General features: G+C 33.4%; 1 protein-coding gene across 2 annotated transcripts; it reads right to left on the bottom strand.

The window, feature by feature from the left end:
• Window positions 1-201: 201 nt before the first annotated feature.
• Window positions 202-14977, bottom strand: LOC123220143 (probable leucine-rich repeat receptor-like serine/threonine-protein kinase At3g14840). Of its 2 annotated transcripts, XM_044642174.1 has the most exons (24): window positions 14818-14977; window positions 14538-14712; window positions 12779-12850; window positions 12621-12689; window positions 6853-6924; window positions 6703-6774; window positions 6520-6591; window positions 6338-6409; window positions 6180-6251; window positions 6011-6082; window positions 5848-5919; window positions 5430-5501; window positions 4980-5045; window positions 4477-4542; window positions 4315-4350; window positions 4140-4183; window positions 3297-3697; window positions 2914-3112; window positions 2181-2348; window positions 1931-2049; window positions 1627-1837; window positions 1282-1519; window positions 938-1088; window positions 202-712 (listed from the first exon to the last, which is right to left on the bottom strand). In XM_044642174.1, the coding sequence occupies exons 1-24, from the start codon at window positions 14912-14914 to the stop codon at window positions 470-472; spliced, it is 2931 nt and encodes a 976-aa protein (XP_044498109.1). In that variant the 5' UTR covers window positions 14915-14977; the 3' UTR covers window positions 202-469. The 2 variants fall into 2 exon arrangements, with proteins under 2 accessions (XP_044498109.1, XP_044498116.1); XM_044642181.1 differs by lacking the exons at window positions 202-712; window positions 938-1088 and having other exon boundaries at window positions 1278-1519; window positions 3315-3697.
• Window positions 14978-15264: the final 287 nt, after the last annotated feature.

Below are 15264 nucleotides of genomic sequence, written 5' to 3' on the forward strand. Positions count from 1 at the left end.
CCAAGTATTTTTTTTAATCCTTTTTAACAATTTTAGTTTTGATACTCTCCTCCTATTTTGAGTTTTATTGTTTCTCATTTTATTAATATTCAAACCAAAATAATAATCCACAATTTTCACACAATTATTTTAGTATTTTTTTATTACATATAATTATATATAATAATTATTTTTATATATTATTTTTTATCAAACAGAATATCCCTACAATAATATTTTATTTTTTAAAGCAAAAGATTACCCAAACCGAATTAACTTTAAGTTGCATACAATTGTATTACATTAACATGCTATCATGTTTCAAACTATTTTCTAATCACTAGTTTCCAGCAACCAAATAATCCGAGCCAATGTTGACTGGGTAAAGATCAGATGCAGAAGTCGAAGAACCCGTCCACAGCTTGTCAGTCGACTTACTCTGGCTCTGACTCTTGTTATTAGATTGTTCTCTACTGTATTTATAATAGTTTCACATTGCTTCGAACTTGGCCTCTTCAATGGAGTCACTTGAGCGTGGAATCGACTCTGGAACAGCAGCCCATCCTTCAAGCATGCTTACAACTTCAGACATTGTCGGCCTAACAGCAGGAGAGGTAGCAGTGCATAGAAGGGCCACATTGATCACCACCATCACTTCTTTCTGATTAAAGTCCGAGCCCAACCTTGGATCGACTAGCTCCATCAAGTTTTCTTCTTCTTTTAAGACATGAACCTGAAGAGGGTAAATTGAAACAAGACTAGTGGTAAAATACCTTGTTATTGTAGAATTTGATATAGGATTAGCTGTAATGTGATCAAAATTAAGAGCACAAGAGCTGTATTTGATTATCCTTCATATAGTCTGAGAATTTCTTTCAAAATATGAGAATATTCTAATGGTGACTGTAGAAATAATTAATAATAACAAATGCAACAAAGAATGAGAATTAAAGTTTACCCAATCGAGAAGACATGCAGTTTCCTCTTTTGGTCGGAAACTACCGTTGCTTCTTCCACTAACAATTTCCAAGGCAACGACACCAAAACTGTAAACGTCTGCTTTATCAGTTAAATAACCTCGCATTGCATATTCTGGTGCTATGTACCCACTGCAAAATCAGGCATATAAAGTTCAGTTAGGCATGCATATAACTTGTAGGCTTAATAACCTACAATACAGATGTTTGTCTTCTTTTGATTTCAACACTTTCATACTGTTTACTGAGCTCAATTTATCGATTTCTTACAAGATGGGAAAGGGAACTTGTTTTTAACAAATTAGTATGCAGCAAATTAACTCACAGTGTTCCAGCAATTCTAGTACTTATGTGGGTGTTTTCCTGCTCATCTAGTTTGGCCAAACCAAAATCAGATATCTTAGGATTCAGGTCCTTATCAAGAAGCACATTAGTGGCCTTGATGTCTCTGTGGACAATCTTCAACCTTGATTCTCCGTGGAGATAAGCCAAACCTCTTGCTATACCAACACAGATCTTGTGCCTTGTTGGCCAATCCAACTTCAACTGATGCTCTTCTGGACCTTTAAACCACCAATAAACAAGATTTAGAATCTGCTGAAACATGCATGTGTATATGTTTGATCAACAGATAAAGCGAATGTAGACTTCATATATCGTTGAGACTTACCAAATAAAGCTCGAGCAAGGCTGTTATTTTCCAGGTACTCGTAAATTAGCATCAATTGGTTTCCTTCAACACAACATCCATGAAGCTTTACAAGATTCGGGTGTTGCAAAGCAGAAATCATGCCAATCTCATTCACAAACTCTCGAATTCCTTGCTTTGATTTGGAAGATAGCTGCTTAACAGCAATTACAGTACCATCAGCCAGGGTGCCCTGCATAAGAAGATTTCTGTATTAAAGGAATACAAGAACAGTAGTTATATGTATTAAAGAGAAAGTGATTATTAAGTGCAGGTAATGTAATACCTTGTAAACTGGACCAAAGCCACCTTCTCCAATTTTGTGAGCTACATCAAAGTTGTTTGTCGCAACTTTAATTTGCCTCAGAGTAAAGGAACCCGTATGCAAGTCCAGACCCTTGAGCTCTGGGGAGGAAACAAGGTTAGATAAGAAAAATGTGTACTGATCATCCTCCACTACTGTATACAGTAAAAAATATGCAAATAAATTAAAGAACTGAGAATTACAAGTAAAAAGTTAATGGCGTTCAAAATACCTTGCTCCAGTGTACTCTCCCGTCTCAGACAGCCTTTCCACCAAAGGATAACCAAAATCAGGATAATAGTAACCACTGCTCCAGCCACAATTTCAACGACTGTCCCAGCAGATATACTACTATTTTCTGAAGGAGTACTGCTCTTTTCTTCTGATGGGGGAGTGAATTCTGCTTGGTGAGAAACAAAGAAGATATCAAAATGGGAGAATACACCATTCCAGGCAAAAACTCTTACATACAAGTTAATAATAACAAGAGAAAAAAAATAAAAAAATTGATTCCAACTATTAAAGGTGATAGGGCGGGAAAAACCATTCACTTTAAATTCCATGCTGTTTAAATATTAAATACCAGCTATTATAACACCTAAAATGAATTTGTTTAATCATTAGAATGACAATAAAAAACAACGGTGGCAATCCTCCTTATATTCCTAAAAATCAAACCAAAAAAATGATGTAATGAACACACTTTTGGTTATGGACAAGTCAAAGGCTCTATTTAAATGCTTTAAAAGGAAATGAAATGGTTTTGTTTGTTCCATTATGTTCTCCAATCACATTAAGGAGGAAATGCAAGTACTATTTAAAAAATTACTTAACTGTAATGAATTCATAACCCAGACATGAATCCGGGAATTTTTTGCTTAATTCTATAACTCTTGCAGAATTTATTTTTTTTTTAAAAAAGGTTATCACAGATAAATAGAAGCAGTGTCTAGTATTAAACCTACCAGCAACAACAGAAATGGCTGATATAAGAGGACCATAAACTCCTTTTTTTGGGAGACCAGTTGTTCCTTTCCCAGCCCAAATGAAACGGATCTCTACAGTATTGCTGGTGACAGAAACATTTAATATTGGTTTCATAATTGCCTTACCAGTACCGCCAGCTGCAACCTTGATATTAAAATCCTTCAGCACCAGCTTTCCCTGAGATGATTATTGCCAATTAACTTAACTTTTCATGCATGCTGTGGATATTATTTTAGATTTCAGCTTTAACAACATTCTAAACACTGGTAGAAATTAACACACACGCGTGCACACTAGTCTCCACAATTTATCATTTGCCAAAATATTCAATAAAAATCATTAAAGGTTGGTAAATACCAACCTTTAATGCAACAGTCACCTGAATGTAAACATCAAATATGCGCCTGCCCAAGCTACTATATGTTTCGTCATCAGTGAACATTATCTCTGCAAAGTGGAGTTTGACTGTGTAGTTTCCATTTCCCAGACAAAATCCATAATAAGTAAGAGACAGGGGAGAAAGACGGGCTTGCTTGTATAGCTGGGCCTTGGAATCATTAATTGAGAGTACGGATGTATTTTTCGCAATATAATCTTCCCCAGAGTGGACATCCAAGAAGTGGCCAGTGGAGCTAAATCCCCAATTAGTATTACTAGTGAAGAATTTTGAAGGTCCTGCTACATCTGTATCAGCTTCATATGTGGTATTTCCATCGACAATCACTTCTTTCCCTCCACAATTAATATGAAAACCATACAAAGCTTGGAAGAAAAACAACAGTTTAGTAACCATTGAACAAGAAAATAAAAAGAAAAAAATGTCAATGTACTAAATCTTTCTTCTTCATTTTGACTCTGGCAGGCCTTGGAGGAGAACTACAATTTCAAAACAATAAAACTGATGACCTTGTTGCTATTCCTTTAAAATTTCCAGCATTCATATTTTTCCAGTAAGTCTAGAAGAGTACCCTCATGAACTTGTCTGAACAGTCTCTTTATAGTAAAGACAAACCAACCACAGCATAACTTTTTATTTAACTAAAAGATCAACCAGATACAAGTAGGTCCCATTCTAATCAGCCATGGCTAAACAGTTTATTGTTTTATCAATTTAAAAAAAAAAAAAAGGAATATAAACAAGCAGCACATAAAAAAAAAACAAAAGAGTCTAGAAATGTGAAAAAAAAATAAAATTTCAACGTACTTTTTGGACAATTGGAGCTCTTCAAACATGAAACAATTCCGGTTCTAGAAAATTAAATGTAAGGTAGAGGTTAGCTTCACAACCATGTAACATATCATTGAGTCTCATTTAAATTACAAGAAAAAAATAAAAACATTTTTAATGCAAGTTATTGGAAGATGAACGTGCAACTTACGTGTCATTGGCCTTAGAAGAGCTTGCAAACAAGTTCCTAAAAAATTAGACAAATATAAAACTGAGAATTTGGAAGACATTACACTAGTTTAATAGTTGTGAAAGTGTAGCAGAGTTGATAATCCAGTGCTTGAGGTTCAACTTAGTAAGATAGTATTCTTACACATCTCCAATTTGGCAGTTTGTCACCTCTGAGAGTTCAGCAGTGAAATTATTATAAGAAAGATCACTGCCACAGAAATTTCAATGTGATTCATTATCTTAAAGAGTGCATCTTAACTGGGATGAAAGAAAAATTTAATAAACCATAATCTGAAAATGTGTATGGAAGTGTTGTTATAATTTTAATGTAAGTTTCCGCAATCTCATTTTTCACAAAGCAAGAGAGACTTCAAGTATTTTGTTACGGAAAATAGAAATGGCATTATGCTTCACTTGTGAATGCAGTTCCATAATGACAGCCTCCGCATTGGCAGTTAGGATAGCATAATCAGAATTCATGGATAGATACAGAGTCCACATTTGAAACCAGACTATGTTAACAGGCTTCACAGGATTTGATGTGCAAATGAATATAAGAATACAATTGTTTCAGAAGTGATACATCAAGATTCAATAGCATAATTGTTCAACAAAATATAAAGGGCACGTGGAAGAGAAATTTACACTTTCTGTTGTGATTTCACCAGCCAATCAGGCACTGGTCCACTTAGCAAGTTGCTGGTTAAATATCTAATCAAGATGAATATAAAAAGTTCAGCAAAAACGTCCTTCTGTCCATTAAAGAACACATAAGGATAATTAAGTATTATTATCAATACCAACAGTGGACAAGCAACATAAGAAAGATTGACAATTTTATACAATTATAACTCAAACACACCACTCATTTTTCAGTTTCAATGGCTATAAATTCTAAAATCCAACCACAAACAGATGTAAATTGGGCCACTTATTTTACATAGAAACATTCAACCACTAAAATTTCAGGTGACAGTAATAATTGCTTTGGTCAATTCCATGTTCTATTTGTTAACATTCCTATGTTGATAATCAGGCAATACCATTCACTGAATCAGTTTGGAAATGGAAATCAGATTATAATGATATGAGTACATGTAAGTTGGAATATGTGGATCAGCAAAGATGCTTGGGATCACTCCACTAAGCTTGTTAAAGCTTAGATCTCTGCAAGAGAAAATGTAACATTAATCTGATATTTCTGAGCAAATTTATACAGCAAAACCCAAATAATTTGGCAGAGCATGTTAAACCAAGCATATAAAGAAATAAACCATCTAGTTGAAAACCCATGTGAATTTAGCTGGTATTTTTCTGATTAACTAGGTCTATACACACAAACACCACCTGAGGGCCCTCTAGTTTTTTAATAGCCTGAATTGAATCCTCTTGCCAAAAAAGTACATGAAAAATTAAGCTACACGTGTGCAAACAACTTGAAGTGGTGGAGTGTTTTCTAAATATGTTCTTTTATCTCAACTAGAATTGAAAAGAAAACAAAGAGTTTACTAACAAAGTTTTCAAATTTCTAAAATTGCCGAGATATGATGGTATTTTTCCAGAGAGGTCGCAACTTCTCAATATCCTGTAACACAAGCAAATGTCATCACTTTCAACTTTCCATAAGATAAATATATTTTCTACTAAATGTGCAGTCACTGAATCAATTTACTGACAGTATCTTCAAATTCGTCAAGTTTTCAAGCAGTGGAAAATTTGAATCATTTCCATTCAAGTCACTGATTCTCCTGCATATTGAAATTCAACCAAGAACAAGTCTAACATAAATCCAAAAATACATGTCATAATTAAAAGAACTGACTTACAATATTGAAATAGACGTACAGGTCGGTTAAATTTTTCAAATCAGCAATGCTAGAAGGAATTGGACCCTCCAAACCACTTCCTTGAATAACTCTGCTGACACATTTTAATTTGATTAGGTGACAGTAATAATTGATTACAAATTTCTTACCACAAACCATAAACAATAAAGCTCTCACAGCCTTGTAAGGTTTGTCCAGTTCTGAATAAATTCAGGTATCTTCCCAGTGAAGTTGTTATCACCAATTCGACTATATCAAGTTGAGAAAAAGAAAAGAAAAAAAATCTTATTTAATGCAATAAATAACCAACTTGAGCATATTATAAAACCTCGAAAAAGTAATAAGCATCATAAGCTTACAAGTCCTGCAGTGTGATCAAATTCGAAAATGTTTTTGGTAATTCCCCAGTGAAATTGTTTGAGGTAAGAAGCCTATAGCAACAACAATGACAACAAAGATTAATCTAAATACCCAAATACATGTAAAATTTACCAACTTAAGTAAAGTGAAAATGTAAAATATTGATTCATTATCTTACTTACAATCTTTCTAGGCTTGGTAAATTTCCAAGCTCTTCAGGCAAAACTCCTGAAAACTGATTGAACTCCAGAACCCTATACATTTATAATACATTGATAAAACTTCTCCTCAAATTGATAAGCAACAAGATAATTCGAAAAAGAAAGACTCACAAACTTTTGAGCGTGCCAATATTTGCAAGATCTTTTGGAATTGAACCTGTTAACCTGTTTCCAAGAAGGGAACTGAAACCACACCACCCAATTCTTATCAGTCTCACAAACACAAAACAATACATATGAATTTTTTGTTTTCCACTGACAACAAATTCTAAGTTTGGCTCAAGACCATCTCAAAGTATGGACCTTTTTTTAACTAATTAGTATGTCCATTTTGATTCAGAAGAATGATTCAAAAGTAAGTATGAACATCCTAAAACTTTTAATATACGGATCAATGACCAATAATTAGCTGTTAACTTAGAAAAAATTTAAATTTGTAGAATATGGCTTAAAGGTGCTAAGGAGATTTTGGTCATTATAGGACTTATTAAGGTCTGTAATGTCATTTTGTACATGAAGGGCAGTTTGGTCTTTTTGCTGAAATGTAACCCTAAGTATATTAAGGTTGAGCGCTCATTACTTGATACAATGAATCGGCTCCCTGGTTTGCTTTGCTCTGCTCCCTTTTTGCGATTAGGGTTTCTGTTCTTGTTTTTTGATTTTAGTTGAGCCAAGGAGAAATCTCCTGGTTTTCTTCGATTGTGCGTGTGTCTTGAGTCTTGTAGAGGGCTTGCTAGAAGGCATTGTTTCACGGTGGATTATAATCGTGTGAGGTGAATCGGAGGGTATTCTGTAAGCTGTAATCGCTTGTGTTCTATAGTGGATTTGACTAAGAGACTTGTCTCTGCCTTGGATGTAGGGTTTCAAATCGAAACCCGAACCAAGTATTTCTTGTGTTCTTTGTTTCTGCTCTTGTTGATTTCGTATACTGTATTATTCTATTTGATTGCTTGCTAAACTTGATAATCTTGTATGAACATTCTTAACAAACCTAATTAGATCTAACAAGTGGTATCAGAGCCAGTTAGGGTTTTGTGTTCTGAATGTTCTGATTGATCGATTTTTGGTGATTTCTTTAAATCTTTGCCTTTATATATATTCTCTGATATTACTAATCTTGTTTCTTGCCAAAAGATTATAAAGTAAATTGTTAGCAAAGAAGAATGGGTTCAATCAGAATCGATGTCAAGAAATTTGATGGCAAGGGCAATTTCAACATGTGGAAAAAGAAAGATGTATGCGGTACTGGTGCATCAGAAATGTGCAAAGGCATTGGGAAAACCATCTAAATTTCCAGAAGGTATGACTGATGTTGAAATAGCTGAGGTAATGGAAACAGCTTATAGTCTATTAATTTTGCATCTGTCTGATAATGTGTTGTGAAAAATTGATGACGCTGATACTACTGCAAAAATATGGCTAAAACTAGAATCCCTATATATGACTAAATCATTGATAAATAAAATATATTTGAAAGAACAGTTGTTTGGATTTAAGATGGACCCCATTAAGTCTTTAGATGATAATCTTGATGAGTTTCACAGAATTGTTATTGATCTGAATAGTATTAATGAAAAAATATCAGATGAAAATCAGACAATAATAATTCTGAATGCTTTACCTAAATCTTTTAAGGATGTTAAAGCTGCTATAAAATATGGGAAAGATTCTTTGTCATTGGATGAAGTTTTAGGAGCCCTAAGGTCTAAAGATTTAGAAATAAAATTTGAAAAAAAATCTATTAGGGAGGGTCTTCAGATTAGGGGCAGACAAGAAAAGAGGAATAATGCAACTAATAAGAAGTTATCTAGGTCAAAATCTAGATTTAAGAAAACTTGCTGGTTATGTCATAAAAAGGGCCACTTTAAAAGAAATTGTCCAGAGAAAAAGAAGGTTCTTTCTAATAAAACTGAAAATTTAGAACTAGCAAATTTTCTTGAAGGGTATGAAAGTGCAGAAGTGTTAGTTCTTTCTGAAATAGGGTTAGATGAAGAATGGGTAATGGACTCTGGTTGTACTTTTCCTATGACTCCTAAGAAAGAATGGCTTACTGATTTAAAATATATAAATGGTGGGAAAGTTTTGATGGGGAATGATGATTCCTGTGATGTGATTGCTATTGGTAATGTCAAATTCAAAATGTTTGATGGTTCTATAAAAACTCTTGAAAATGTCAGGTTAGTGCCTAAGTTAAGAAGAAATTTGATTTCTCTTGATTCACTTGATTTAAATGGTTTTTCATATAAATATGAAAAAGGAGTTTTAAAAATCATGAAAGGTGCCTTAGTTGTAATGAAAGGAAAATTATCAAATGGGTTATATATTTTAGAAGGTAGTGTGGTGTCTGATAATATGCATTTTGCTCATGATAATTTTGATAAAACAATCTTGTGGCATAAAAGACTTGGGCATATTAGTATGGCAGGCTTGAATGAATTGTGTAAACAAAAACTTATTGATCAAAATAAGCTTTCTGATTTAAAGTTCTGTGAAAACTGTGTGCTTGGTAAATCTCATAAATTAAAGTTTTCTACTGCCACATGTAGATCCAATAATATACTTGAGTATGTGCATTCTGATTTGTGGGGTTCCCCTCATGTTCCTGATTCATTATCTCATTCACACTATTTTATGACACTCATTGATGACTATTCTAGGAGAGTATGGGTTTATTTTCTAAAACAAAAAGATGAGGCCTTTGAGTGCTTTAAAGACTGGAAAAATCTAGTTGAGAATCAAACTAATAAGAAAATTAAAGTGTTCAGAACTGATAATGGCCTTGAATATTGCAACAAACATTTTTCTGATTTTTGTAAGAAACATGGAATTCTTAGGCACGAAACATGGAATTCTTAGGCACAGAACATGTAATGAAACACCACAACAAAATGGCTTGGCTGAGAGAATGAATAGGACCATCCTAAATAAGGTTAGATGTATTCTTGCTGATTCTGGCTTAGGCAAGAAGTTTTAGGCTGAAGCTGTTGCAACTGCCTGCTATTTGATAAATAGGTCACTATCATCAGCTGTAGGCTTTAAGAACCCAATTGAAATGTGGTATAAAAGACCACCTTCTTTACATCACTTGAAACCTTTTGGATGCCTTGCCTATGTGTATGTTAGTCAAGGTAAGTTGAGCCCAAGAGCTTTAAAGGCTGTTTTTCTAGGTTATCCCACAGGCACTAAAGGCTATAAACTATGGCTGTTAGAAGAGCATAAGTGTGTTGTTAGTAGAAATGTTACTTTTAATGAATTAAAATTCTACAAAGATTTTTTCTCTCCAGAAGGAAAAGCTGGGCAGGTTCAGTTTGAGGTGGAGACACCTGTGTCTAGACATCATAGTAGTATAGAGTCTGCATCTCAATCTATAGAGTCTGGTGAGGGACCTGATTTGGGTTTGGATTCAATTCGTACTTCAAAGTACGAAATCACAGACTTGAATCAGCAACTCTCACCACAGAGTCAACTATAGTGTCCTCATAGCCCAAAAAAATAAAACCTTTCTAACTATAAATTAGCTAGAGATAGACCAATAAGAGAAATAAGACCACCTTCAAGATATGCTTATGTTGATCTCATCTCTTATGCTTTCCAAATAGGAGACTTGATTGAGATAAGTGAACCCCTGAATTTCACCCATGCCTGTGAAAGTAAATATAGCTCAGATTGGTTAAGAGCAATGGAAACTGAAATAGAATCTCTGAAAAAGAATAACACCTGGACACTTATTGATAGACCATTGAAGAAAAAAGTAATTAGATGTAAGTGGGTTTTTAAAAGGAAGCCAGGTATTCCAGGAGTAGAACAACCAAGATTTAAAGCAAGGGTGGTGGCAAAAGGCTTCTCACAAAGAGAAGGGATAGATTACCATGAAGTATTTTCCCCTGTTGTGAAACATACCTCAATAAGACTCATATTATCAGTTGTTGTGTTATTTGATATGGAACTGGAACAGATGGATGTCACAACAGCATTCTTGTATGGAAATCTGGAAGAACAGATTCTAATGGAGCAACCTGAAGGCTTTGTAGAACCTGGAGCTGAAAACAAAGTCTGCTTGCTTCACAAATCTCTGTATGGGCTAAAGCAGTCTCTTAGACAATGGTATAAGAAGTTTGATGAGTTTGTTCTGTTTATTGGTTTCTTGAGATGCAATTATGATCATTGTGTGTATTATTTAAAATCTGATGCTTGATGCTATGTTTACTTGCTATTGTATGTTGATGATATGCTTCTAGCTTCCAAAGATATGTCTGTTTTGATAAATTTGAAACAAATGCTAAAAACTGAATTTGTTATGAAAGATTTAGGGTCAGCAAAAAGAATATTAGGTATGGATATTGAAAGAGATAGAAGTAAGAGATCTTTATTTTTATCACAAGTAGGATACATTAAAAGGGTATTGAGCATATATAATATGTCTGAATCTAAATCTGTTAGTGTTCCTATGGGTGCTCATTTTAGATTAAAATCTACTGTTAGTCTATCTATTATTGAATCTGAATTTATGAATAAAATACCCTATTCGAATGCAATAGGTAGTTTGATGTATGCAATGATTGGTTCAAGACCTGATATTGCTTATGCTATTAGTTTAGTAAGTAGATTTATGAGCAATCCTTGCAAAGATCACTGGTATGTTGTAAAATGGTTAATGAGATATCTTAAAGGTACTGTAGACCTTGGGTTATTGTTCACATCTGATCCTACTAACAGTTTACTTGTAAAAGGATTTTGTGATTTAGATTTTGCAGCTGATCTAGATAAAAGATCTCTAACTAGTTATATTTTTACCTATGGTGGAAATATTGTGAGCTGGAAATGCAACTTGCAGTCTATTGTGGCATTATCCACCACGGAAGCAGAATATATTGCCTTGACAGAAGCTGTGAAGGAGGCTATGTGGCTAAAGGGAATTACATCTGAACTAGGTTTGAGTTTAGATATTCCTGTGATTTACAGTGATTCACAGAGTGCCATTCATCTTTCTAAAAACAGTGCATATCATGAGAGAACTAAGCATATTGATGTGAGGCTTCACTTCATCAGAGATGTGTTGTCCAGCAAGCAAGTGTTGATTGAGAAAATCATGACTAGTGTGAATCCAGCAGATATACTAACTAAAGCTGTTCCTGTGAGCAAGTTCAAGGAAGCTTTAAACTTCCTGAAAATCTATCAAAAACTGTGACAGAAATAAACTGCAAAGAAGGTCTTCTAGTGGAATGCAATTCAACTCCAGTTTAAGCCAAGGTGGAGCTATGTAGAATATGGCTTAAAGGTGCTAAAGAGATTTTAGTCATTATAGGACTTATTAAGGTCTGTAATGTTATTTTGTACATGAAGGGCAGTTTGGTCTTTTCATTGAAATGTAACCGTAAGTATATTAAGGTTGAGCACTCATTGCTTGATACAATGAATCGGCTCCCTGGTTTGCTTTGCTCTGCTCCCTTTTTGCGATTAGGGTTTCTGTTCTTGTTCTTTGATTTTAGTTGAGCCAAGGAGAAATCTCCTAGTTTTCTCCGATTGTGCATGTGTCTTGAGTCTTGTAGAGGGCTTGCTAGAAGGCATTGTTTCACGGTGGATTATAATCGTGTGAGGTGAATCGGAGGGTATTTTGTAAGCTGTAATCGCTTGTGTTTTATAGTGGATTCGACTAAGAGACTTGTCTCTGCCTTGGATGTAGGGTTTCAAATCGAAACCCGAACCAAGTATTTCTTGTGTTCTTTGTTTCTGCTCTTGTTGATTTCGTATACTGTATTATTCTATTTGATTGCTTGCTAACCTTGATAATCTTGTATGAACATTCTTAACAAACCTAATTAGATCTAACAAAATTCAATGTCAATAATATTTATGGAGAGAAAGAGAAGAAAGCATACATGTTGACGAGTGGGAGAGAGCTCCATACTGGCGGGATTGGGCCACTGAGATAGTTGAGAGAGACGTCACTGTGAAGAGGGACATCGTAAACTGTAATTTAGGAAATGCTGAGGGGTAAAATTGGAATGATAAAAGTTAGAGGAATAGTAATGCTTACAATTGTTGGAGAAAAGGGAGTCTGGTCAAGTTTGGTGGGAGAGTGCCAGTCAGATTATCAGACTTGAGCATTCTGTATTTTAAGTATTAAGCAATTACAAAAAAAAAAAAAAATTCATGCCTCTTAACTATAATCACCTTTGATTAGTGAATGAAAACGAGGGATTGCTAGCTTTAAAAACTTTAATTAAACTAAATTATCTCTTATCTTCAATTGAAAGAAGTTAGAGTGAAATTAACATCTCAATATCGATTTTTGAGTAATAACTTTAACCCATTAATTAATATAAAATTTTTAATTTATAATTTTACACTTTACAATAACAAAAACTTGCAACTACTTCTATATATATATATGTGAGAAAGGTTTGGGAAAACCATAAGTTCCATTCCTTGAAAACTTTGATTCATAATACCCACATGAACATAAGTCTATTTAGGCCAAAGGACTTATTCCCACTTTTCTCTTAAGTTTCTATCTATTATTTTTTAAAAATTTAAATATCCACTAATGAGCTATTAAAGTAAATCAAATTTATTAGTTTTAAAATTTTATTTTTTTTTCCTCTAAACCCTATAAACTAATAATTTTCTTATAGGTCAGGTTTTAAAAAATAATATTTCCCTCCTTCCCTAGGGTTTATCTATCATTCTCCGACAGTCTCTTTTTTTCAACACTTTCTTTTCCCCTTCTTTTAGTGGTCTTTTTTTCCCCATCTCTCCCTCAGATTGATTATCCAAGCCGAGAAGACAAAAAACTTCATTTGGGAAGACAAAGCTTCCTTTTCCCAAATAAAACTCTTTACCTTCTCGGCTTAGACGATCAACCGAATAAAAGGAGAGATTGAGAGAGAGAAATCGTCAGAAGAAGAGAAAATATTGAAAGGGAGAGGTGGTCGGAGAATAATAAATAAACTCTAAAAGGGAAATATTAGTTTTTAAAACTGAGTTCAAGGAAAATTGTTAGTTTTTAGAGCTTTTAAGGAAAAAATTTTTATTTCATTTTTAATATTATATAAAATAACAAATTTAATAGTTTATGAGTAAGTATTTAAATTTTGGAAAAATAATAAATAAAAACTTAATAAAAAGGGTAAACCTTAAATGAGAATAAATCATTTAACCATCTATTAATGAAAAAAGGTCATGACATAATATTAAAAAGTAAATTATTATATTATTTAACTATTTCTCTTTTGAGTATTTATTATTTTGACTTGTAAGTACTCTTTGATGATTTTGTAGATTTGATTTGAATTATACCAATTGAGGTGTAATCTTGTTAAATTACACCTTGTAATTTAGGTTGAATCTAGTTTAAATGACTTAAATTACACCAATCAAGGTGTAATCCTATTAGATGTTATCTATTTGGTGTAATTCTACCAAATTATATTAACTGTTATCCTTTATTTTCAATTTTTTTACAAATTTTTGGAAGTTAAAATAATTTTATATCCTACAATTTTAGCTGTTTTGTAAGGGCAAAAGACTTTATTCACCCCAGATTTAGTCTATTTTCAAGCTTTTACCTACTAAGTTTCATCTATTATCTAATTTTTGTTAAATTTTATTATTAATTTCAAAAGTAGAAACATTATTTTCAGAAAAAAGCACTGGTATCTTGACTGGTTGACCTCACTAACTTTATTCTCGAATAATTTTTCCCTCCAGATTCACTGTAGATTCCAATTCTACAGTAATTAATATCTTAGTAGATATGAAAGTATGGAGAAGAAAAATGGAGTGGAAGAAAATACATGGAGACTACATGGCAAAGAGTGTCATTGGAGAAGGAGCAATAGCAGCTGACATTTTTCTCAGATCCATTATCTTGGGTTTCTGCAACCCAACTCGTTTCATTACTGCATGGATCTACATTGAAATTCCAGTCTTTTTTGCCTAGTGACTTTGCTATATCTTTTAAAGCTTCCACTGTAGGGAAAAAAATATGTAGACGAATTAATTAATTTATAAACGATGACGCATAATTGAAGTAAAATGCAGTACCCTCTAAAAAGAAAAGAAAATCATGCATACCTTCACTCTTTTCCAAAGGAGGGGCTCCAGAAGCAAAAATTGTGAGGCAAAAGGCAGAAACAAGTGAAAGGAAAAGGAGACGATGATGAAATAACATCCTCTAATCTTGTGTATGTTGCAGAATAAATCAACTAATTTGCAAGTGGAATAATGAATATATAAAAAGACGCAGGAGTATGAATAGGAGAGAGATGAAGAGTGGGAATGCATTAAATGCATGCGGATGAGGAAAGAGAGCGATATTGCTACAACCAGCTAAAAGACGGGAGTAGACCATGACGAAGAAAAAGTTAGAACTACTTTTGTATGGCATACATTTTTGTTTTTTAAGGACAAACGGTCATTCCCACCCAAGCTTTACGCTTAATCTTAAAAGGACATTAATATTTTAAAATTTTAAATATTTATTTATAAACTAATTTATGTTAAAAATTTTTATTAGAGATA

The sequence above is a fragment of the Mangifera indica genome, chromosome 1, assembly GCF_011075055.1.
Source record: "Mangifera indica cultivar Alphonso chromosome 1, CATAS_Mindica_2.1, whole genome shotgun sequence".
Lineage (NCBI taxonomy): Eukaryota > Viridiplantae > Streptophyta > Magnoliopsida > Sapindales > Anacardiaceae > Mangifera > Mangifera indica.

What these genes read in the sequence shown, in the direction of transcription:
- LOC123220143 (XM_044642174.1), bottom strand. Translation starts at nt 14,914, where the DNA reads ATGTTATTTCATCATCGTCTCCTTTTCCTTTCACTTGTTTCTGCCTTT. An exon ending in GTGAAATCACAACAGAAAGT is followed by an intron (nt 4,543 to 4,979) that starts GTAAATTTCTCT and finishes TTTCTGTGGCAG; the next exon opens with TGATCTTTCTTATAATAATT. An exon ending in AACTGCCAAATTGGAGATGT is followed by an intron (nt 4,351 to 4,476) that starts GTAAGAATACTA and finishes CTAATTTTTTAG; the next exon opens with GAACTTGTTTGCAAGCTCTT.